A 25015-nucleotide genomic window follows, 5' to 3' on the forward strand; every position below is an offset into this window, starting at 1 on the left:
TGTTGAGTATATGTTGTACATCCTGTTCCTTCGCACATGGTATCTACACCCAAAAGGGAGTATCTTCGAAGGGACACGTGAAGTTTCGGGGTAGAATAGTCTTCAGCAACCCATGCTTGTCGTTAGAGGCGACTAACGGGATCGGGTGGTAATGCTGTCTTGGTTGATGCATATCATCGTATCCCAATTGCGTGGATTTTATATCAACCGAGTCAGCGAGCCGGACCACCTGCTCACATTGGTCGCCTCTTAAGACAAGCATGGGTTGCTGAAGACCTATTCTAACATGGATTTCACTGGTCTGGAAACAGATAGACCCAGGTGAATCCTGACATTATAACAATCTTAATTTGACCTCGGTCCCTGTAACTGTTACTAAAAAGTATCTCTGTGATAGTCTGGTGGTTAAAGTGTTTGCTCGTGCGACCAAGGGTCTGGGTTCGATTCCCGACAAGGGTATAATGTGTCCCCATGGTCAATTTGTCATAGTGCTCAGATATTGCTTAAGGCGATGTGAAACTATACTCACTCTGAACAAACATAACAGACAAATACACAAAATTTGCTGTGCCTCTATGGGGTAACTGAAATTATAGAGGTGTTTTTTCTTTCTGGAAAGCAAACTTCAGTGTCACAGTTTCTGTATCCCATAATAATCTGATAATGTTCCTGATTCTGCAACACCAGGACACTGCATAAATTCATGGATTCAGCAAACAAAAGATTGGGATTACATGATTGAACTGTAATCCTGTTAACAGTTTCTTGAAATTGATGCTATCAACAGACACAAGAGCAGAATCTTGACATTTAAATCCAAATTAGATTGCTTATAAGGCTTTTTAACGAAACTGCTGTTATTCAGTAAGTCATTTGTTTATTAATCAGTTCATGAATCTGCCAACCTCAAAAAGTCAGGAAATTAGAAGGAAAAGACATGCAATTGAGTTTCTTTATTAACACTGAATCTGAGAACCTCATTTAGCAATAACATACATGTATATCACAAATTCTTTTCATGCCTGTCCTGACACAAGATATGAAGCTCACCATAACAGCATGTGTAAATTATTGTTCAAGATCAGGGCAAACATGACATTGTATTATGATTTTTCATAATATCCACTGACTGTATGGTTACACAAAAGACAAAAAAGATTGAATGAGCTGGGTTTTTTCTTTCTTTTTTTTCTCGACCAGCGACCTCAAGTTTTGAGAGAAAAAAATTAATATAAAAGCAGCTTCACATCGACAACATGTGAAAATTGAAACTGTTTGCAAACATGTTTTTGAAGTAGTGCAAACTGTTGGCCAGTAATGAACCACATAAAGCAATATTTTCTTGTTTACAAACTGATGTGTGATGTTTGAACATTTGTCAAATAATAAAAAAAAACACACTTATCACATATCAGTAAATGACTGCTGTACAAATTCGTGTGGGCTCTCGATGGGTACCGTGGACATTTTCTTGCTCTCAGTCATAAGTATTTCTTGTATGAAAGCTTGTACTCTCCTGTACATGAGCTACATTCCATGAAGTCAACTTAACGAAGTGAAGGATGGTGTGCCAGGCCATATCTCCACCCAAGAGTCATCAACTTGGTGTAAACTACGTGTTTCTTAGTTTGTTTGTTGTTTAACGCAGCACTCGGCTATATTCCAGCTATATGATGGCAGTCTGTCAATAATCGAGTCTGGACCAGACAATCCAGTGATTGATATCATGAGCATTGATATACGCAGGTGGGATACAATGACATGCATCAACCAAGTCAGCAAGCCTGACCACCCGATCCCGTCAGTCGCCTCTTACGACTAGCATAGTCACCTGTTATGGCAAGCATTGGCTGCTAAAGACCTGTTCTACCCCGGATCTTCAGGGTCATAAACTACATCTAGCAGCACAGGTTGTAACATGAGGAACACAAGTACTATCTTCATCCTATCCCATCCACTTTGTCATAAAGGGACGGTCGGGTAGCCTAGTGTTCGCTCGTCACGCAGAAGACCCGGGTTTGATTCCCGACATGGGTACAATGTGTGAAGCCCATTTCTGGTGTCCCCCGCCGTGATATTGCTGGAGTATTGCTAAAAGCGGCGTTAACCCCTACTCACTCACTAAGTCAGTATATTGTTATCTTTGTACAGTAATCCTATCCCATCGACTTTGTCATTACATTGTTATCTTTGTACATTGTCCTATCCCATCGGCTGAGTCATTATATTGTTATCTTTGTACATTGTCCTATCCCATCGACTTTGTCATTATATTGTTATCTTTGTACATTGTCCTATCCCATCAGCTTTGTCATTATATTGTTATCTTTGTACATTGTCCTATACCATCGGCTTTGTCATTATATTGTTATCTTTGTACATTCATCCCACATTTTGTTCCATAAACATCAACACATATATACATATAGTACACTATGCACTTTCTAAGCATTCACCTGATGAAGGAGCAAGAAGTACCTCTGAAACTTTGTACAAATAATAAAAAGAAGTTGCTATCCATAAAAAAGAGTCATGTGAACACAAGTACCCGGTACTGCTTGTCTGGTGATGTAACCCCACCCTACACTGGAACAATGTCTTTGCTTGATCTGATAGTTGAAAATATCTGTTACACTGCATATGCATTCACGTATGACAGAGGCTTGTAGTACATACAAGACTTTGAAGTACTGCAGATTGGTTATCTTCAAACGATGCTTGAAATAACTTATCAATGTTGTGACTTCATAAATGTCTAGTCAATAGTCTCGATTGAGGATACAGAAATACCTATGCTCATTATAAACATCTTGCATCTCCTTCAGAATGATCACAGCTGCTATGAAACACCAAGGTTGCGAGCGAGTGAGTGAGTTTGTGAGTGAGTTGGGTACAACGCCACTCTGAACTAACTTCCAGGTATATCATGGTGTCAGCTTCATGTGGGAGGAGGAGGTGAGGTGAATTTGGGTTTAACGACGCGTCCAAGATTATTGCACTTTTATAGCGACGTGCATGCACCTGCGTGTTTGTGTGTGGCTGCTTGTATTAGTCCGGACTGATGCTGATTTATAGTGCTAGCACACTGAGATACCATGCCGCAGTTTAACATGAATATCCCACTCAGACACAGTATAATGACTCCGAGCCGAGCAGTCCTTGTTTTAGCCCCTTAATTCCAAGCGCCAGACAGGGTAACAACAAGTACCATCTTTAAATGTCTTTGGTATGGCACGGCCGGGCATCGAACCCCGGACCTTTCGCTCTCCAGGCAGACGCTCTACCACTAGACCACGGAGGTGGTCTCATGTGGGAGGAAAGCGCCAAGTGATGCAAGTCTTAGAGGTTTGCCACTGTGGTATTACACAAGCACGGGTATGGTGCTGACAAACCAAGAAACCTAACCGTGAACCAGGATTTGAAACCACGATTATAGGTTTCTGAACCTTAGATGACTCGTCTAACACTACTTAGATGACTGGACTACCATCATTGGATTTTTACTTGTCCTAAATGCAATTTCGAAGTCTTCATGCCTGCTCCAGGCGAATTTTCATGGCGGCTCCAGGTGATGACAGACGATCCCTGACAGCGATGTTAGGAACTACTGACCCTTATATTCACGACACGGGAGGTGAGGATTCTTCTTGAGATCCTTTATGAGTATAACTGGAATGCTTAGGGAATCTGCTTGATGCCTGATGCCATAGAAGCGCAATAAGTCCACACACCTGTCAATAAGCCTGAACACTGAAATCAAACAAGACTTGTTATTATACACATGATACAGACATTACCAAACAACAAAGGTTTCTTTTAAATTTTTCGATATTCCATACTTTTTTTAAAAGGTTTGGAATGCCCTAAAAAGTAGTACTGGTATTTGTCAAAATTCTTAGTTTTCTTTAATCTAATGGAGGTACATTGATTTCTGTTACTATTGTCAGGGATGACTTTTTGTACTACATGTACAGTAGTCAAGAATTCTTACGTACAAGTCAGCCCTATGACAACAGCATGTACATACACTGTATTCGACATAATAAGCACCCACAGCGATATTTGCTAATATATTGGCTAGTGAACGATCCCAATTAACACCCCTTCCGATTGATCAATTTACACAAGACTTATTTATTCATGTAAAATACCCACTCTTGTGTTATATGCACCCTTAATTATGGGCAGTTTAATTCTGGAAAAATATATCTGTCGTATATAAACATTTCAGGCTGTCAACATAAACCAGGAAATTTATCTTTCAGCTCTGTATTTTTCATCAAAATAATATTCTAATAAGAGCCTCTATTTCTAATTTTGAGAGCACCCTGGGCGCTTATTATGTCGATGTAATCAAAAGGTCTGGGACAGGCAAACCAGTGACTGATAACATGAGCAACAATCAACTTCTTCAGAGTAAAATGACAGAAATTGTCTTGCATTTATTGTACACATAAATTAGTGAAAGGGAGTATGGTTTTAATAATATTCCAGCAATAATATGAAGTGGTCCACTAGAAATGGACTTCATGCATTGAACCATTGTGGAGCATTGAACCTGGGCTTTTGACAAGTAATTGTTCTGACCCTTAGGCTAGGCTACCCCATCATCTGGTTTAACTGTACTGGCTAGAGATATCGCCGAGGACCAATTATCGCCAACTCCCCGTAATAGCGCACATGTGATTGCATCTCATGTTACTTTTGTTCGTTTTCATTAGAAGAGAGAGATATTTATCTGAAAATGATGAACAAGACGGACTCTTGTGAGGAAATATTTTTTTAAAAACCCATCATCATGATAATCACTTTGCTCAAATACAACTTTAGAAAAGACTCGCAGGTAGTGTCATGTGACGAATTCACAAGAAAATATAAATCAAACAACACAATGATGCAATTTCAGTGCTGTCATTGCTTTCTGTCTGTCATTTCTTCCCCAAAATACAATTCTGAAACCTATTTGAACTATATTTAAAAAAATGCATAACCTGTACATAATGCGAAATCCATATAGTACACAGTGTTAAGGATAAGCATTTGTAGATTGAATTTGGGGAATATTGGTTTTTGTCAGTTTGCAGACAACAAATTGATAATTGCATTTCATATTCATTTTGATGAATAAAAAAATTGAGTGAAGCGTTGTGCCTGATCATGTGGCATGTCCTGTTAAGACGATGGCAATAACTGGTACAGTCAGTTGACGGAAAAGTTCTATTTCGACTGTTTTGATTCCCTATCGTAGCGTTATAACAGAAATCAACTGAATCTTATTCCAACGGACAAGAATAAGCACGTTTGCTCAAAGTTTTACAAAAATTAAAGTTATTGTTACAGTCAACATTGTACAAGGAATATGTCAGAAATAACATGAAAAAAATGGCGATAACTGGTCGGTGACCAGTACACTTATTAAGTAACATATTCGACATAATAAGCGCCCAGGTCGCTCTCAAAATTAGAAATAGGGGGCTCTTATTAGAATATTATTTTGGTGAAAAAAGACAGAGTTGAAAGATAAATTTCGTGGTTTATGGTGACAGCCTGAAATGTTTATGTACGACAGATATATTTTCCCAGAATTTAATTGCCTATAATTAAGGGTGCATATAACACATGAGTGTGTATTATACGCGAATAAATAAGTCTTGTGTACATTGATCTACGGGAGGGTGCTAATTGGGTTTGTTCACCAGCCAATATATCAGCAAATATCGTCGTGGGCGTTATTAGTGCGGGGCGCTTATTACGTTGAATACGGTATTACCTGGTAATGTGATGACAATTTGCTGGACTTGAACGTCAGGATCTGCTTTAGGAGAGTAGATGAAATCTTTCTTGATGAGGAGAGATGAGCCTGTGCATGCGTCTCGGGCAATCCATGGATGTGTCTCATACGTGTATATCGCATGCTTCTTGTCTGGCTTCAGTCCCTGCTTGTATCTCACCAACCTGCCTTGGAAGTCAATCCAAAACAAATCAACACGTCTCTGTGTTTTGTTTACAAAGATAACATTGACCCCAGTGTCAGAATGTATAGATTTCACTTTCGTGTCTTCTGATTCTGCCATGATGGCTTGATTCAGATAAACATTTTCATTTTCAAGAAGTCGGAACTGAAAATTCCCTCCTTCACGTGAAGATCAAATTAAAAATCAACTCAAGTTGACCAACATCGAAACTCGCCTTCGGAGAAATATTCCCCTCGTCTTTTGTAGATTAGTTGAAGATGACTGTTTAAAACTTGAAACGTGCCGCAATACACATGGAGTCTTCTGACAGCTGCCATCAACCACGCTAAATGTCGTAAAAAGAACAGGGGATAACAATCGCAAATGCAAACGTAGCCCCTTTGTCTGTAGAAAAGGAATTATCTTAGTATTCACTGTCTAGTTTAATATTAGAATATAGTCTATATCTTTTAGGATATGATTTGATTGTTTGTTTTTTACGTAGTTAGTCATAAGCTTTGAGACTGTGCGTGCTACCACACGATGCTAACCCAATGGTGAAACCCGAAGCCTGTATTCGCTGCATGGAGCAAAGTCGTGCCAGTTTTCGGCATTCGGCGGGAAGTGCGAAAGAATTTTCAGATTATTACCAGTAAACAACGACAACAATGCAACGGAATGTGCGCATGAAGCGAGAAATTCAGATGATGTCGGAATCACCACCTCACGGCATATCATGCTGGCCTAAAGATGATAAAATAGATCATCTAGAAGCACGTTAGTTACAAATAGAGATATCATCCATCTTCCCTTCACTGAAGGCTTCAGGATTTGAGGATTGTAGTGATATTTATTTACCCTGTATCTGTATGACTGTAAGAGTCCATATGTTTACGTCAATCCCGTTACATTCGAGAAATTAAGAGAAGACACTCTACATGTATCAAGATGTAGATCTATGTGAGAAATTGACAATAAATTTGTGACTGGTCCTACCAAATAACATCCTGAGAATGATATGTTTTCTCTCTACATGAACAATTGTAAAACATCTCATTCAATTTTATTTTTACCTAGCAAGGCATCATCTGGGTATTTACAACGTCTGTGTGATGCTACATACATACACTACACACACACCATTAAATTTCGCGTAATCCCGATAAACATGGCCGTCCGAAAACATGACGTTCGAAAACCTGTGATCCGACGGTACTTGTTTCAAATTGCTAATTTGCTAAGATGAAAGGGCCTATTGAATATTTCTGACCTTGTTACTTGTACTTTGTTGTTTTTGCTGTTTTATTTATTTGTACTCCATTTAGATTTCAAGATAACGTTTAATAGGAAGGTCATGGTCAAATATAACATTTGATGTAATGTTAATGCCATTTTAACGTTCCCAAGATAATTTTAGAGTCAGCATAAAATTGTCAAAAATGTCTACATGAATTTGATATAACACTAATATAACAAATATGATTTATTTCCAGAGATTGTTGGTGGTGAAGGCACTCCATATGAAGGTGGAATATTCAAATTGGAAATCCAGATTCCTGAAAGGTATAACTTTAAATATTGTTGTTTGTTATCTAGCATGTTTATATAATAGAGGACAGTTTAAAAAAAAATGAGTATTAGTGATTGGTATTAGTGATCGTATATCTCAATGGAGCAGAGTGTTTCTCAGTTTTATGCATATCCATAGGATGCAATAGTTTGTTTTCTCATCGTCGAATGATACCAGCCTACCTTGTCAGCAGAACCCTATCAATATGAATGTGTACCCTAGTCCATTGATCATGGTAATTAGGAGATAAACATACTGTGTTTTCAATGTAGAGCTAGGTTACCTGTGTATTTAAGTTTAACCGTGCTAAGTTGAATTTGGAATCAAACGCGTAGTAAGCTCAGCCCACCTATCATGTTTAGATGACCTTAATACACTGTACATGTAACCGTAGAGAGATGGCGTCAGTCATAGTATTATCTTTTACAGGTATCCATTTGAACCCCCCAAGGTACGCTATGTGACTCCTATATATCATCCCAACATTGACAACGGTGGACGAATTTGCCTGGATACGCTGAAAATGCCCCCAAAGGTGAAAATATCTATGAATTTTACCTAAAACTGCCATCCCCTGTAAATATGTTTCTAAGAATAATGTGCTTTCTGGAATATTTTGTAAATGCTAAGCAACCATTATATATCTTGAACATAGAAAAGTGTTGTGTAAATACTTGTCTTTGTGTATCTAATTCCATCGAGGTCTAACACTAATTACGGTAGACTCTGGCAATCGGTTCATCTCTACATTTCATGATGATGTAGGGGCATGGGTGGCCCAGTCGTCTAAGGCGCCGCTATTAGCTGTGCTGAGTTGCGTCCCTTGGGCATGCCAGAAACCTGTGATTGTTGGTTCGAATCCTGGTTCACCCCGATTATGTTTCTAGGTTTGTCAGCACCATACCCGTGCTCGTGGGTTTCACCAAAGTGATAAACTTCTGAGACCTGCATCTCTTCGGGCTTTCCTCCCACATTAAGCTGACATGCCGCGATATAACTGTAATACTGTTAAAAGCAGCGTTAAACCCAACTCACTCACTCACATTCATGATGTAACCAGTTTAATCCTGGTTTTATTTTGAACTTCAGTTTGTCATCCTCATGTATCTTTGCCTTTGTATTTACTGCTGTAGAAGTGTAAAGTTTGAGGTGTTTAACGAATGCTGAACTGTTTCAGGGGGCGTGGAAGCCGTGTTTGAATGTCGGAACCGTGCTGACGTCCCTGCAGCTGCTAATGGCCGAGCCGAATCCCGAAGACCCCCTCATGACAGATATCGTACGTCAACACTGCAGGCAAAACCTCTACCCCAATTGGGGAGCACTTCAAATGTTGATGTCAGATGAAACTTAATTCTTTAACTCAGACAGATCCACCCAACAAACACACCCTGCAATAACAGCTGTGATTTATTGATGTGAACTGTAAAAACACACACCCATTCCACCCCTCAAACTTTGGGAATTTTTATCCAACAACAAACTTTCTAAACCAAGGCAACTAGACGATGTAGACAAGTAGTTCCTGCAAGGTGACCTCATTTGTAGGTTTATGGATTGGTTGGTTGCCCCGGTAACACTACAGGGGTCGATTTAACTGCTGGCCCATTGGTCCATGGTCAGCTAAAATTATTAAAGGCTTGCTGAAACGTAAAGTAGATGGCCCGCCCATGTTGTCAACATTTCACCCCTTCTCCATGTATGTTTCATTTTCTTAATTGGATCATCTCGGTAGAATGACAACCGGCCACCATTTTGTTTTGTGTACAACAACATCTTTCATAAATCTCTATGGAATGAGGCAAATGGAAGAAAGATTTAACCTAAAGTGCAGGAAAAACGTTTTAGGGGTGAGGAGTCCTGCTAGGTGGCTACGTGACCTCAGGTTCGGCCACTTCGCCTCTTCCACCATTTAGTTTTAGGACAGTTCGGAGAAAGGCCAGTTACTTTCAAAAGGAGCAAGTCATGCTGGCTTCATGCACTAAATCTACCCCGGCACTCGCCATTATATGATGAATCGCAGTCAATGAATGTAGAGACAGTGCCTCATATTGTCATCGAGTTTCTGTAATTGAACTGAAGTGTGTAAAAGAAACCTGTACCTTACTCCACTCAAGCTCCATTATCCAGACATTTATTGAAATTAGGTGTCTGGTTAAACAGGGTTACCCTGCATAAAAGATGGTGTATATATACCGTAGTTGCTGATCGTTGCCTGTCTGTTCCAGAATGAGTTTCTTTGTTACCTTACTCTAAATGACAGAACAATATTGTTTTCGAAGTTGATCATGGCCATTTTAAATCTGAGGAATGGGTTGCTTTAGGTGCCTTTGCTGTGCAAATTTGTGTTCCTTAGTTTTGTCTACATCAACTCATCGATAGTTCAAGCCCGTATTAACAGGATTTTGATCCTGGCTTTGTCTGTGTCATTCCTGTACTCTCAGGTGTCTTAACATAGGCTTGTGATAGTCTTAGCGCTAAGATCGCTTTGTGCAATTGGCCCTGGGCATGACAGAACCCAAGATTGTGGGTTCGAATCACTTCTAGGTTTGAAACTGAAATACTCCGTCAAACCGACACCTAATGATATAACTGAAATACTCCCACGTCAAGCTGACACCTTGTGATATAACTGAAATACTGTTCAAAGTGGTGTAGATCAAATCTCAATCATTCAGCTGGTTGGATTCTGTTCTCAAACTTTAAGCATGATAAATGATTTCAAAGTGAATTACTGAGATGAAAAATATCATGTTATTTCATTTCAGTCCAACGAGTTCAAATACAACAGAGCACTGTATAACGCCAGGGCTAAGGAATGGACAGAAAAACATGCCATGCAGAAAACTAAGGTAGCGATTCTGACTTTCTGTGCCCACAATATATTTCTAAACTATTAGCTGTATAGAGGGGTGAAAGCATTGTGGATGGAGACAATGAGTTCTTTATTCCCTACCTCTCCCCCCCCCCCCCCCCAACTCGAAAGCATTACCCAAAGTTCAGGTAATGAGAATAGTAATCTGTTCTCACAAAATACATTGCAGGGATATATATAGAGAATCTCGCCCATTTGTCCTTTGATATCAAATAAATCAACACGAGTAAAAGTGGAAAAACTCTAAGGCTGTTGATATATTTGATATCAAGACACGAGGGTGAGACTGGTAGCTCTCTTTTTTATTAGAAATAAATATGTATAAGCGATATCAGTGGTAGAGACTAACAGTTTCAGCCCACTAGTCCTATAATGAGAACATATAGCTAAACCCTTGCTAAACCTACTTGTTCTTATGATACCTTGATTGGGCAGTTTGGCAAGGACTACAGGACTAGTGCCAATTTCTAATGCTGCTATATGCCGAAAAAATGTTGTTTCCTGGAACCATAGCTTAAGAAACAATTGCTATCTTTGGATTTTGTTTTGTATTCCAGCCTGTCGTATCGGAGGACATACTGAAAGAACCTGAGAACACCAACAGTTCAATTGGAAAAGGAAAAGATGCCTCAGACAATGTTTCCTCGGGTCTAAAACGGCCCTCAGCTATGTCAGACGTCACAAACAAGCGCATCAAGCCGAGCTAGACAGGACACTCAACTGACTGAAAATATCAAACCGCTACTTTGTGCTCAACCGTTTCAAGTTAAAGGGGAGCCACTCAACAACTCGATGTCCATGGAGTTATTTGAGGGGGGGGCTCAGACTTTCAGGAGGATGTGAAAGCTCATTCATCTCATAATATTAACGGACAGTTATGGCCCTGTCACACTGCGTTTTAGAGTAACTTGCACCTAGCGTGTAAAAGACAGTACGCTGTCATATGTCGAGCTTTCATAAAAAAAACATGATTTTGGCGAATCCATAGTGAAAACACAACGAGAGTTCACCATATATGTAACGTATTAGTAGCATATCACTTACACATAACTTATGACAGCGTATAAAAGCATATTGCCAGCGTGTGTCTGGCGTGTTCAACGTATGCCCAGCGTATGCACAGCGTATGATCAATCTATGACTGGCACGCTCAGCGTAGGGGGCAGGTGCCTAAAACGGGCCCTATAGGTAACGTATGTAGAGCATACTTCTAATGTATGCCTAATGTATATTTCACAGTTCCCATACGCCGAAAATTTTGTGCATGTATACCGGCATGCTTTTAACGTATACAACCTAACTTGTCCATAGCGTGTTTCAGCGTTGCCGGCGTTTAGGCAAAAATTCTCATACAACGCCATACGTTACTGCTATACGTTGTTGTGTAACAGGGCCGTTACATAGAATTTTGCTTCAAGTTTATTACAAGGCAGTGATGTGGTTTGACTTTTCTTTAACTGAATCAGAGCAGAACACGAAAAAGCCATTATTACCAGCCTCCGATTCATCACATGGTTTCAAGGCCAGGGAAACAATGCATTGTCATTTTTTCATATTTCTGCCATGATAGATTAACTGTAGTTATATGAAAGGATCGAGTGTTCTTTAAACTCTTTATGAATTGTATACTTTGTAGCCAAGATTCACTGTCATGTTTTGGTTCCCTCAACTTCCTAAATCTTTGATCATGATGAACATCTCAGTGACATGTCAACTCAGTGTTTTCTGGTCATCTAAAAACAATATGTGTGTTACATACACTTTCATGTCCTGAACCCCTTTCTTCCAAGATGTCATTAGGAAAAGACCCTTCTGTGATTCCAGGTTAGAAATGGAAATGGTCGTCGGTGGCGACAAAATGGATTGGGTAGTCAGGCTCTGTGACCTGCGAGTCATCATGCTGCAATGGCGTGGATCCTTGTTCAAAATATCAATCACAGGATTGTCTGGACCAGACTTGAATATTTTTAGGCCACAATACATGAAGCCTGAATATATTCATGAGTTCGGCATTAAATAACAAACAAATTTATGAAAATGATATGTCTGTAGGTATCTGGGGTAATAAACTGTGAGGTGGGTATTTGATAATGTGACAGCTAATAATGAAATTCTTATAATGAATTTGTTCTGGAATTATTGTGAAATAAAAATATGGTGAAAACTTGTCCCAAAGGAAGGGCCATGTTAAGCATGAAGAAGCAACATTTCTCTCTATTCTTTTTTCCTCTTGTCAGAATATTTTGGCAATAGTGCTACAACTGTACATATTGTGACTGAAAAATGTCTGTATGATGATTCTGTAATGTCTTTCAACTTGACGCATCATTAAACATTCTCAGTTAAAGCCATACTTTGTTGCCTGTGAATACACCCTCTGCCTGAGGCACAATTAGCTGTGCAGAGTTGTATACCTTAGTCAGATCAGGATCCACTGATAACGGGTTCCTTTCCATGTGTCATCCTCATGCTTTTCAATACCATACCCTTGCAGAAGGCTTGTGGATAACATCAAGTTAAAAAAGCTTGATGACTTTGACATGTTATGAGGAAAGTCTTTCAGTGTCTGCCTTTACACTGCGAGCAAGTTATGTTTAACGTTACTTTAAAAAGTATTTCATTTATATCACAGCTTGTTTATGATTTTACGACCTGAAAGTTTGTGTTTACTCCTCGACCTTCAGACTTATGGTGAACAAACCAGCCAGAAGAATCCTAACACCATAAGACAAGTGTTCTTAATGTATATATACTTTTATTTTTTGTTGAGTGTAAATATCTGATCACAAAGAATATTGTCCTGCTGAGGTTAATATTGTAGTACTTTGGGCCGAAGATCCAGGTCAGAATAGATCTCGCGCAACCCATGCTTGTCAGGCGACTAATGGGATCAGGTGGTCAGACTCGCCGACTTGCTTGAAGCATGTCATTGTATCCCAATTGTGTCGATCGATGCTCATGATGTTCTTCCTCTTCAACAACGTCCTCGTCTATGGAAATATACTCATTCTTAAGAAAAAGGTAACAATGTTGCCCTATTCGTTTCCAATCAGACGAACCCGTGAAGATTCGTTTCCATTCAAACGACCCCGTGAAGATCCGGGGTAGAATAGGTCTTCTGCAATCCATGCTTGCTGTGAATGGTCTACTTTGGTTGTCGTAAGAAGCAACTAACGGGATCGGGTGGTCAGGCATGCCGACTTGGTTGATGCATGTCATCGTATCCCAATTGCGTCTATCGATGCTCATGATGTCAATCATTGGATTGTCTGGTCCAGACTTGATTATTTACGGACCGTCGTCATATAGTTGGAATATTGCTGAGTGCGGCGTTAAACAACAAACACAACACTGAGCCAATATACACACAGTACACACAGCGTAGTGATAAAGTGTTTTATTTGAAATGGTTCAAGAAATATGTACAATGATAGGTAGAATTGTCAGTACTAAGATAAACTGCTGTGTTCGAATGAATATATAAAACAGTTTATAAAATAGACTTTTATTTACATATTTTTTTTTAAAATGGGTTGATGGGCTCATTTTCCATCCGACTGTAAATACAAATAGACCACCATTAGCAGTAGTTATATAAGACAATACCTGTGTTGAGCTTCCGTGAGACGAATTGCTCCCTGGATGCTTAATGAACAGCCAATACACTCTGAATTATCAAGTCAAATGATATTCAATCGCACAATAATTTGTGGTGTAACTGCAACACAAGACAAATCCTGCTCCACAGGTGTGACAATTCTATCTGGTGTCTTAAATTCAATTTCGAATTCTTTTTTCCTAATTACTTCTAACATAATTTCTACTTTCTCCTGTTCTAATCTTCGCTTCAAGCCAGTCCGAGAGAGTGAGAAGTACAACACCTCACATACATTGACATATGTTTCATGAAGTCAGCATTGTTAACCACTAGCTCATCCAACATCTGCAGTGTACCTACACATACTTGTATGGTTCAAAAGGCTGTGGGCTGATTATACAACATGTTTTGGTCAAATACTGCTATTCGATCTACTGGAACTTGGAACAGATCACTGCTATTGCTGGTTAAAGCTATCTTGTGAGAGGGTTTTTTTTCACATAAAAAAAAGATATTAACCTCAATACAATGTTACCTGTATCTACCATCTACTTGTCAATACAATCGTGTTACCTGTATCTACTATCTACTTGTCAATACAATAGTGTTACCTGTATCTACTACTGTGTTGAACGTCGCTTTATAAGTGCAATAATCTTGGACGCGACGTTAAACCCAATTTCACCTCACCTACTACTGTGTTGAAATAACAATCAGGCCTCAGTTTCAAAACTTATCCTTAGCACTTCCACTGTTGTAATCCAATGTTAAAAGTATGGGAACTACAATAGTTATGGCTCTATGATCGCCGGAACCTTGCACTGAATCCACATTGCCTTCCAGAACAATTTCACAAGCTTCACTCAAATTTGGAGAAAAAGACACAAATTGGGAAAATTAATACGATAATTCTGTGAGGTGTTTTCTCAAAACAACATATCATTTCACAACCTTGAAAAAACACGGCAAATGATGCTCTCTGCTACTCCCTCAGTAGGAATCACGTCTCAATGTTTTCTGTGGGTGATTAAATAAGTATGGCTGCTGTTCTAAAGTAACAACTTATAACCAACATCTGATAATCTACTTTTCTTAGGCTTGGTTATGACATAGAAACAGCATATATTCCAAAATTGGAAAAAATATATAGGAATATAGTAACTTATTGTTAAGATTGATAGATGACCTTCTTTTTGTGAGTGGAGTTATGCTGCTTTTAACAGTATTCCAGTTATGTCGCACCGTGTCAGCTCATGTGGGAGGAAGGCCCGAAGTGATGCAGGTCTCAGACATTTACCACTTTGGTGAAACCCATGAGCACGGGTATGGTGCTGACAAACCTAGAAACAATCAGGGCAAAGCAGGATTCGAACCCAGTAATAGGTGTTTGGCGTGCCCAAGGGAGGCAATTCTACACAGAATTGCAGAGCCTTGGACGACTTGGCAACCCATGGCCTCCCTGATATTTAGAAGGGGAAAAAGACGAGAATGGTAGTTACAGTCAACTTATTCTGGGTTGATGATAATGGGTCAAGAAGAAGTTTCACACACTTGCCCTCAGCACAATAAATAACCCAGTGTATTACCGGCCAAATCATTTTGCGTATTAACAGAAAGTCATGAAATAAATGTTATTGAACTTTCTACACTTAAACAAAATAAGTTTAAAAAGTGAAACAACTGAAAACATTAAGAGAAGACTGTTAAACCATACCACGATTAAAAACCCCCACGAGAAACAGCTTCCCACATTATGAAAGTGGATGACTGGTTTGTTAAATCTTTATTAGAAATAATAATGACTTTTTCAATATAATTACGTTTTTCATCTTATATTTTTGAATATCTGCGAGTACCGGCACATGTCTTTCAGTCCGACTTCGCAGTGTTTTTTGTCTTTCAATTCCTGATTCGGCTTATCTGCGGGTCATATCATTTTCTTTCGTATTTCAATGGTCAAATTAACACCTCGGCTTATCTACGGGGTCATATACGGTACCTTAAAGGGCAAGTTCACACGGAAATGAACCAATTTTTCTTGTACTTTTTCCACATTAAAAGTGTTAACCTAGAAGTGTCATAGACAAAAATATAAAAATATCACAATTAATTAACATATTTTTCGCATTAAAACGATTTATATTTTTCACATTTACCAAGTGTTCTATTTCCACAACAAAAACACCATGGCTTATGCCCCTTGCAATATGACGTCATTGGTGCCAATTGATAAACATTACGACGTCATCATGCTTTGTTAGAGCCGCTTCACGTGGTGTAGGTCTAGGTGTGTGATTCTAGCGTCTCAGATGCCAGCCAGCATAGTGTTATGCTGAGTCACCACTGCGCCGGAGTGTGTCGTAGGCCATGTTGTTTTACCGCAAACTGGTACTTGATATCTTTTGCGTTGAGAATAGACAGGGACCCAGTTGAATTGGCACCAATTACGTCATAATCTAAGGGGGATAACTCAGGCCTGTTTAGCTCGAAAAACGAAGGCCTCATAACGGCATATCATTTTCACACTATTGTGAGCTTCCTACTTTCACTGTGAAAAAAATGAGTGTATATTTTCAAACACAGATACTAATTAATTCTAAAATTGCGTTTTGTTTAGAAAAAGAAAGAAAGTGATTTTTGCGTGTACACTTCCCCTTTAAACTTTCCTAACTCCATTTGGAGGCATGATTTTATAACAAGCAGTGATAAATTTGACAGAGTTGTTCAGCAAACACTTGACTATTATACATTGTATACAGAAATGGTAAGGCACACATATTTCCTTCTATTTACAGTACCTGTTCTCAGGGGATATATTGGAGGTGCCATTGTCACTCTCCTCAACTGACAGGATAGAGGAATTTCAAATATCAACCAGATGAAAATATTCACTCCACAATAGGATACGGTATTCGACGTAATAAGCGCCCCGCTCTAATAAGCGCCCACAGCAATATTTGCTACTATACTGGCTGGTGAACAATCCCAATTGGCACCTCTTCTGATTGATCAATGTACACAAGACTTATTTATTCATGTATAATACACATTTGTGTGTTATATGCTACCTTAACTACAAGCAATTCAATTCTGATAAATATGTTTTTCGTGTATAATACGCACAGACTTTTCTTTTGTATCATTCAGGCTGTCAGCATAAACGACGAAATTTACGATCTTTCAACTCTGTTTTGTTTTTTATTCACCAAAATTCTATTTCTAATTCCTATTTCTTATTTTAAGAGTGCCCTGAGCGCTTATTATGTCATATACCGTAATAAATACTAAACTACAAAATAAAACCATGGAATGTTAACTAAATCATAAATAAATCACACATTTCAACAAACAGGTCTATCAATTCCTAGGTCTATCTATGGAAAAATTAGTCTATCTTGATACTTAACAACTCTTTTCTCTGTAGGTACTGTAATGACAAGAACATGATAAAGGCGTGTACATCGGCTCGCCTGAATGTTGCATATTTCTCAATGAGGAACGACATTGTTTTATGCATAAGTGTTGGCGAAGGTGCAGCTGTCATTGGAAGGTAAAATCACACCTGTTTCTGGAAACTGAAGATTAGGATGATCAACAGCTACAATAAGTGATGCACCACATCTGCACGATCGTGGGTATCCCGCAATTATTTCCCCAATGACCCAGAGAAAGATGGTGGATTGCATCCCAGTAAATGCACCAATTCTGGCAGATGTCATATTACCAATTTTCAAAATAAATCATCTTTCAAAATTTCAATTGCAATTATGAAAAGAATTACTGATAAGAAGATCAAAGTTTCAGTCGTTTGCCGTTTTCTGGCTTCTGCATTGGACAAGCTGACCAACACGTGAGCTGCTAGTCATTAAAAAAAGGGTGTTTTCCAAACTGAATGGAGTTCCCTTATAAGGAAGGTTATCAGAACTGCGGACCCCTGGAATGAATGACCAAGGTGCAACATTGGTTCTTGTGAACTTGCAAAAGTATCGGAAGCGATCACATTTGTAACAACTTGAAAATTTCCTATCATGCATATACATCAAAATTGCATCAATGTAGATATCAATTACATTTGAAAAAACCTACAACATACACAGATGGTATATCTAAAGGAACCGTTGAGCCATATTGCTGAATAATGTCAAGGTCAGCTAAAAAAATCCTTTTTTCATTCATGTTCCTCATGATACTTTTTAAAACTGACTGAATAGGGTGTCCATGGTCGCCATTGCATGGTGCATGCAAAAAGTTGGAATCAAGTGCCAAAACGAAATTTGAGTATAAAAAGTTGTTTCTTAAAACCAAAAAAGATATTTTGGGTTGGGTCAATTATAGGAGTGGGTGTTACTGAGAAACAAAAAATCTTAATTTTAATAATTTTCACTTCATAAACTGCCTGCTCAACACATGTCAGAACTGTTCACTTATTTCCTCCGATGAGTATATTGTTCTCATTTACTGCATGATCAAATCAGATATTTGATACACATTCTGACTCCTGGGTCATGGGCCAAAATGCGTTTTTCAATATGGCTTCCATACAGCTAACATGGGATTGCAATTCTCTGAGCACAAATACTGTCTGAATCATCCATGCATAGCTCTTGATAAATTTTGACAGTACAGACTGGAAAAATAATAGTCGATTCACAGGCACTGCCCACATCATCATAAAGTCTGCTGCATATTTTGTTTTTATTTCCATTTTCAAAAAATATTTAGAAATCTTAATACTTAAAAACAATGCGATCCAAATACCACACAGTTACTTCCCTTTACATGCGCACTGCTGTACTGTGCATCTCGTGTTATGGTCATGGTGGCAATAGAGTTTGTATGCTTGTATATGTAGGGAGGCCCTTTCCCAGGTTGATGGTACACAACTGTTTATTTGGTTACATAAAAGTTTGAGCAAGCAACAACAGCAAAATCTACCATCCACCAACACTATATTTTCCGAAGTCATTGCCTGAGAACCAATTCTCTTATTTTTAAGCCACAACAAACAGTTGCAGACATGCACAACTTTAGGGGAAGTCATCCAGTCTTTCAGTGACAAAAAGTTGTGTACACATTAGGTATTCTCAGTTGGTTTAAGAATAAAATATTCATTGGAGATTATTTAGAATCTTTAGATGACCGGTGACACGTCTTCAGAGGCATTCCTCAGATTTCAGTGTAAATACAATTGTTTTATATACAGGGATACTTTGGCTTGAGTAAGACTGAAATACATTTGTCTTCTCAACAGACTCCACTGAACTCCAAAGGATACCTTGCACCAAAATTTGTGTGATGTTAGCCAATACATACACGACATGTACAAAAGTTGTATTCAAGTATCAAAATACAAAACACAAGGAAACAAATACGAAACAATTTCACTTACAAAACTCTAAACTACAGATGAGAAAGTTGATATATTTTGATCATGACTGAGTGTAAGATGATGACATATATGATTCATTGTGCGAGGTGAACAGGGGCTACAGTGACTACAATGTCCACACGTGGCTGGCTACCTCCTTCCTGTAGGAAACAATGATACATCGCCGACAGAGGCAACCTTATAAGGAAATAATGCCATACGACCAATCACTGAACTATCCACAACCTCAGGACATGGAGCCCTGGGTGATATGAGATCATAGCCCCTACCATAAGGCCACAACAAGTTAATAATGAGACTTTCTTCCCAGCCAGAGCTTGTGACAGGTCACAGCTTTTTGATTTACCGGTACATATCTGGACAAATGATGCATAACAAATAACCCCTTTCAGTTTGGGATGGAGCATTCAATTTTGGGGAGATATTGGATTTGTTTTAAAAAAACAAATCCAAAAAAATAAATTGGCCTCATTTGTTCACCAGGTGTCCTGAAAAATTTGAGTGAGTGAGTGAATTTGATTTTACGCCGCTTTTAGCAATATTCCAGCAATATCACGTCGGGGGAAACCAGAAATGGGCTTCACACATTGTACCCATGTTGGGAATCGAACCCGGGTCTTCGGCGTTGACGAGCGAACGCTTTAACCACTAGGCTACCCGACCGCACTGAAAAATTTGAGGGTCCCCCAAAATTGATAGGCTCCTTTCAATAACTGACCTGAAGCTGTGACCGGAAAAAAATACTCTTACAAAACCCAGTCCCCCTCCATAACATTCAGTGGTCAGGGTGCTGTTGTAGAAAGCGATCTTAGCGCTAAGGTGATCGTAACTCCCATACCTTAACATAGACTTACGACAGTCGTAGTGCTAAGATGGTTTTGTACAACGGCACCCAATCCCCTAACTTGGAAGAAAATGTAATAATTAAGTTATTGTGGCATAATACAGACACTAGTGAATGTACAGTGCTTGAAGACTTAAAGAGTGAGTGAGTGAGTGAGTGAGTGAGTGAGTGAGTGAGTGAGTGAGTGAGTGGGTGGGTGGGTGTGTGAGTGAGTGAGTGAGTGAGTGAGTGAGTGAGTGAGTGAGTGAGTATGGTTTTATGCCACTTTCAGCAATACTGAAGCTATATGACTGCAGGAATTATAGAGTGAGATATGTGATCTGATTGCTGCAGCTCCAGGGAGGGGACGCAACTCTTCCTTCTATCAACCAGGAGTGAGATGTGTTCAACACTGCAGTGAGCAGCACTTCAGCGTCTCATTCTAACCTGGGAGAAGTGGATCGGACGCAGGTCCTAGATGTTCACTACATGCTGAACCTGAGTGAATGTCCAGCAGATCCAGGTACTACAAAGGGACATAACCCATGCCACTACCTTACAACTAACTCCTGTTAAGATCAATAGCTGACCCATCTGGAGCCCAACAGATGCCATTTGACGACACACGACTCCACCGTGAGAGGATAAGGCACAAGCAGCTGGACGTGGGCTGCAGTCATGCATCCAGTATCAAGTTGCTGCATTAAGGTCATACAATATTTGCTGCAGTATAAATCTTTCAAAAACAATCACCACATCTTGTACTCTAAACCAGTAAGCAATGAACTTAATATAGACTGATTCTCATAAACTGACTTTGCATCTTCATTAGCAATTATTGGATAAAAGTGTAGTTTTTAGAGTAAAAATATCATTTATACTTATCCTGACTCATACTAATGCATGTGTAGGAGGCAGGATAAGATTAAATATAATATTTTTTCATTATTCTACATCTACACCAGTGGTTGATGGGACGAAGTGGATGAGAAGAATCCAAACAATATATCTAATATATTCCACGATCCAATTTCATTTTTGGTTGGTGCTAAAAGAGTCCAAGTTTTATAGTGCTGCATTGAAAATTGTAATGACTTGCATGAATACGAACTCAAACACATTTGTTTATTTCTCAACAATTTTCGTAAAATCCTTATATTTTTCACATTTGCTTTTTTATCCTGCATTTACTGCTTAACCTACGACAGAACCTAGCGATGGTCCTGGGTGAAAGAGAAAAAAAGCTGTTTCCATCTCAAATCCCGCTTTTTGTAGGACCATCCTGCTGTCATGTGACCTTGATGATATGTCACACAAGGTCATATTACTGCTTGTCACCGACCTGCAGGGACGTGTCTCGCTTGGCTCTCCAACTTTATTTGGTGGTTGTTGTCGCAAGGTAAACGGTAAATGCATTAAGGAGTAATGGAGGATAAGTAAAAAATAGGAATAATTCCACTGGGTTTTTACTTGTTTCTCATTTAGACTCCTACATGAACATTGTACAAATGATGTCACATGACATATTACTCTGATATGGTATGTACGTATAAAAGTCTTGAAAATAACATGAAACAGTAGATGTATTAAGTCTCGTATTTCATTTACGAAAAGCCAAAGCGAGAACACAGAAGGTCACAGAAGTATGCAGCCATTATTCTTCATGGTTCATACAACATTTCAACATCTATTCAGTGATGAACATTTTCAGATAGCTGACTTGAACTTACGCGAAAGGAAAAGATGTACGATGCTTTCAGACAAAGAGCAAGTTGACTGTGAGTCCGACACTGTGTTCGTTCACTTCATGTCATGGGTACAATGTGCACAAAAAAATTCAAAATACTACATCCATTTGGTCAGTCAGACTTATGTTCCTGAACTGAACAGTATTCTGGCATAGTCTGCAGCAATCAGAGAGAGTGAGACGGGCCTTGTGCCACTTCTAATCCAGCAACATGGCGGCAAGAGTGGGCCTTACACATTGTACCCATGTTGTGAAGTTCACCTGTGTCCTTGACATGCACTAACCACTTCCCATCACCCCAGCACCACTTGGAGACCCAGATCGTTTATTTATGACAACTTTTAATTAATAAGGACATGTCTAAAACAACCAAAATACAGTGTTTTGTGTCTCTTTTCCATCCAATTCATTTTCCATTCCTTTTCCTTTCTTTTTAACACATCAAGGGCAAGTAATTTGTTCAGACGTTTCTACATAAAAAGGCATTGCAACAAGTAGGGGAGGGTAAAGCTAATTCTACATCTGGCCACAGCAAGGGCAGGTAACTCTAATCAGATTTCTGTCCACATCAAGGGCAGGTAACTCTTGTATGATTTTTGTACACAGCAAGGGCAGGTAACTCTTGTATGATTTTTGTACACAGCAAGGATGGGTCACATGAAAAACAGTTCAAGGGCAAAACATAACTTCATGTATAAAGATCACCAAGCGATGAAATCCTTAGTGTTGGAACATATATTCTGTACACATATACAGCAAAGCCATTTAAAGTTAAATAACTTACTTCCTTGTAAGGTTCCCTACAGACTATTCTATCAATACGCCATGGTTACATTCTTGCCGACTCAGCTATCTCTGTGCAGCTCTAGACAGGTGAAGAAAACACCTGCCTGACTGAGTCATACCGAGTATTTCACATCTGTCATGAGACCCACATCCGTTCCAACAGGACTACTGTTAGTTTCCAGCCAGGCCAAATAACTATAATTCACCTTTCACACACTGTACATATGTGGTAATATATTAGAAAACATTTTATTATCTACCCACCATTTCTTACCCTTAGCCATATTGAAGATGGTAAACACAACTGGTTTGTCTTCTTCAACGGGGGAAGTGAACCTTAATGTGATATCAACAGCACTGTCTACCGGCCCAACTGACCACAACTCGGGAGTGAGTTCGTGAGTTGGGTTTAACGCTGTTTTGCCACACCTCATGAGGAAGTTAGCTTGACATACTGTGTTGCTTTGATTAACATGATGTCAAATCCAAAGCATAAACAACAATTTGATCACCAACTTTGTGCCCCTTGTATTTCCATACCTATAATGACAAATACATATACATCGTTAACAACTGATACAAAGTTAAATATACAATAATCAGATATATTGTTGGAACTTCAAGGTCTTCCAAATAGTTCATATTCAAGTGTTCTTGAATTCTAAAGGTACTTGAATGCCTGTCAGGTGAATCTGGTAACTCCTGGCAAATCCTGGTAACTCCTGGCAAATCCTGGCAAATCCTGGTAAATCCTGGCAAATCCCGGCAAATCCTGGTAACTCCTGGTATCCACTGTCAGCAACATCTGCAAGCTTTTCACTGTTCAGCAGTACAAGACTACACACCTTCAAACTATCAATCATTTGTTGATTCAATAAGTTAAATACAAACGTTGAAGCATATATTTCTCCACAACAATCAAACAAGCCACTTGAAAGTCTGTCAGATACCTAAGTAATACCCACTACATGTTGTGATAAAACCAAGACAGTGTTTTATCTCTACTGTTGCCCAAAGCCTGGTTGTGACAAGTAGGCAGGAAAATAGTACTTATTCTACAGCTGCTGCACGGTGTAAAAGGAGATCCATCAGGCTAAACCTGCACTGGATTGTTGTGTCACAAAAATATATTTGTCCTTTTTGTGCCGTTGCTGGGACTATTCGCTTCCGTATGTTTGAAACTGATTCTGAAAGACAGAAAGAGAGAGTATATACACTGAGACAAATGTCAAATAAGCAGATGAAAGGGATGAATAAAAAACACATTGCAAGCAATTCATTGAACCGAAAAGAATAATCTATGCCCCGACCACAAACAGACTACTCTGTAGCATTATTGCATAAAATGTTGTCACCGATTGTGAAAATATTATTTTTGATGTATTTAGTTATAAAAATTAACTTCAAAATATTTTTGCATTTATGTTGAGTGAGTGAGTGAGTGAGTGAGTGAGTATGGTTTTACGCTGCTTTAAAAATATTCCTGCAATATCCAACAGGGGACACTAGAAATGGGCTTCACACATTGTACCCATGTGGGGAAACGTACCCTGGTCTTTTGCAAGACGCATTGATGGAGTTCGACTCCTTCAAACCAGTGTGCACACTTTGTATACATCTATCTCTCCACAAATGCCAAAACTATTGGTGTCAATTCTGAAGCGACTGTTTTACAGTGCAGTTTGAGCAGTTTAAGGCTACACCAATGCACTATGTAAATATCAACCCTGAACCTCGAAAACCAGTAGCTGAGAGCATGAGCAACCTCCCACGACAGGACACACGTACCGGGTCAAACCATCGTTAGCATTTCAGTGGACCAAACAACCAGAAACCAGCAACGATAGAAACAGTTTTAGTCCACTAGTCCTCATAATGATAACATACTAGTATAGCAAATTCCTTAGGGAAAATTTCTACTAATCCTTATGATACCTATTAGGCAGTTTGGCGAGGAGTATAAGGAATTTCTGACGCTGACCAGTGATTGATATTATGAGCACTGTCCCACACTAGAGTATGATGTTATCACTGAGCCTAAGCACCCGATCCATTCAGTCGCCTCTCACAGCAAGATTAGCTTGATGGGTACCGTTCTAACCCCGAATTGCCACAGTACATAAGAGTAGTCAGAGAATTGGGTTCTGGGGCCTATTCTTCTGAAGAATCTCCATGGAGGGTTTATGGAGTATAATTTCTGTAATTCATTAACACTTTCTCTGAATGAAATATTGGTCATCAGTTGGACGAGATAATACTCTGTCCCTACCAACTTA

The 25015-nt window shown here is 39.1% G+C and overlaps 3 protein-coding genes and 1 long non-coding RNA gene across 12 annotated transcripts in view; 1 reads left to right on the top strand and 3 right to left on the bottom strand.

The window, feature by feature from the left end:
* Positions 1-3244: 3244 nt before the first annotated feature.
* LOC124120058 (von Hippel-Lindau disease tumor suppressor-like) lies at positions 3245-6293 on the bottom strand. Its single transcript, XM_046482775.2, has 2 exons — positions 5771-6293; positions 3245-3750 (listed from the first exon to the last, which is right to left on the bottom strand). Exons 1-2 carry the CDS (start codon positions 6072-6074, stop codon positions 3605-3607), a joined length of 450 nt encoding a protein of 149 aa, XP_046338731.2. The 5' UTR covers positions 6075-6293; the 3' UTR covers positions 3245-3604.
* Positions 6294-6537: 244 nt separating this feature from the next.
* LOC124120065 (ubiquitin-conjugating enzyme E2 T-like) lies at positions 6538-12743 on the top strand. The gene is made up of 6 exons (XM_046482783.2): positions 6538-6731; positions 7448-7517; positions 7954-8059; positions 8702-8800; positions 10290-10373; positions 10954-12743. The coding sequence occupies exons 1-6, from the start codon at positions 6623-6625 to the stop codon at positions 11101-11103; spliced, it is 618 nt and encodes a 205-aa protein (XP_046338739.1). The 5' UTR covers positions 6538-6622; the 3' UTR covers positions 11104-12743.
* Positions 12744-13778: 1035 nt separating this feature from the next.
* On the bottom strand, positions 13779-15628 carry LOC125374745. Its single transcript, XR_007218741.1, has 2 exons — positions 14685-15628; positions 13779-14611 (listed from the first exon to the last, which is right to left on the bottom strand). It is a non-coding gene; the product is annotated as an uncharacterized LOC125374745 (long non-coding RNA).
* A 1430-nt stretch (positions 15629-17058) lies between these two features.
* LOC124120068 (pleckstrin homology domain-containing family F member 2-like) overlaps positions 17059-25015 on the bottom strand; it is a 51723-nt gene continuing 43766 nt past the window's right edge. For all 9 annotated transcript variants that reach the window (XM_046482793.2, XM_046482791.2, XM_046482794.2 and 6 more), the window contains exon 9: positions 17059-23926. In XM_046482793.2, the coding sequence (XP_046338749.1) occupies positions 23897-23926 (30 nt within the window). In that variant the 3' untranslated portion in view covers positions 17059-23896. The remainder of the gene's footprint in view (positions 23927-25015) is intronic.

Source organism: Haliotis rufescens, unplaced genomic scaffold (genome assembly GCF_023055435.1).
Source record: "Haliotis rufescens isolate VD_foot unplaced genomic scaffold, xgHalRufe1.0.p SCAF_6, whole genome shotgun sequence".
NCBI lineage: Eukaryota > Metazoa > Mollusca > Gastropoda > Lepetellida > Haliotidae > Haliotis > Haliotis rufescens.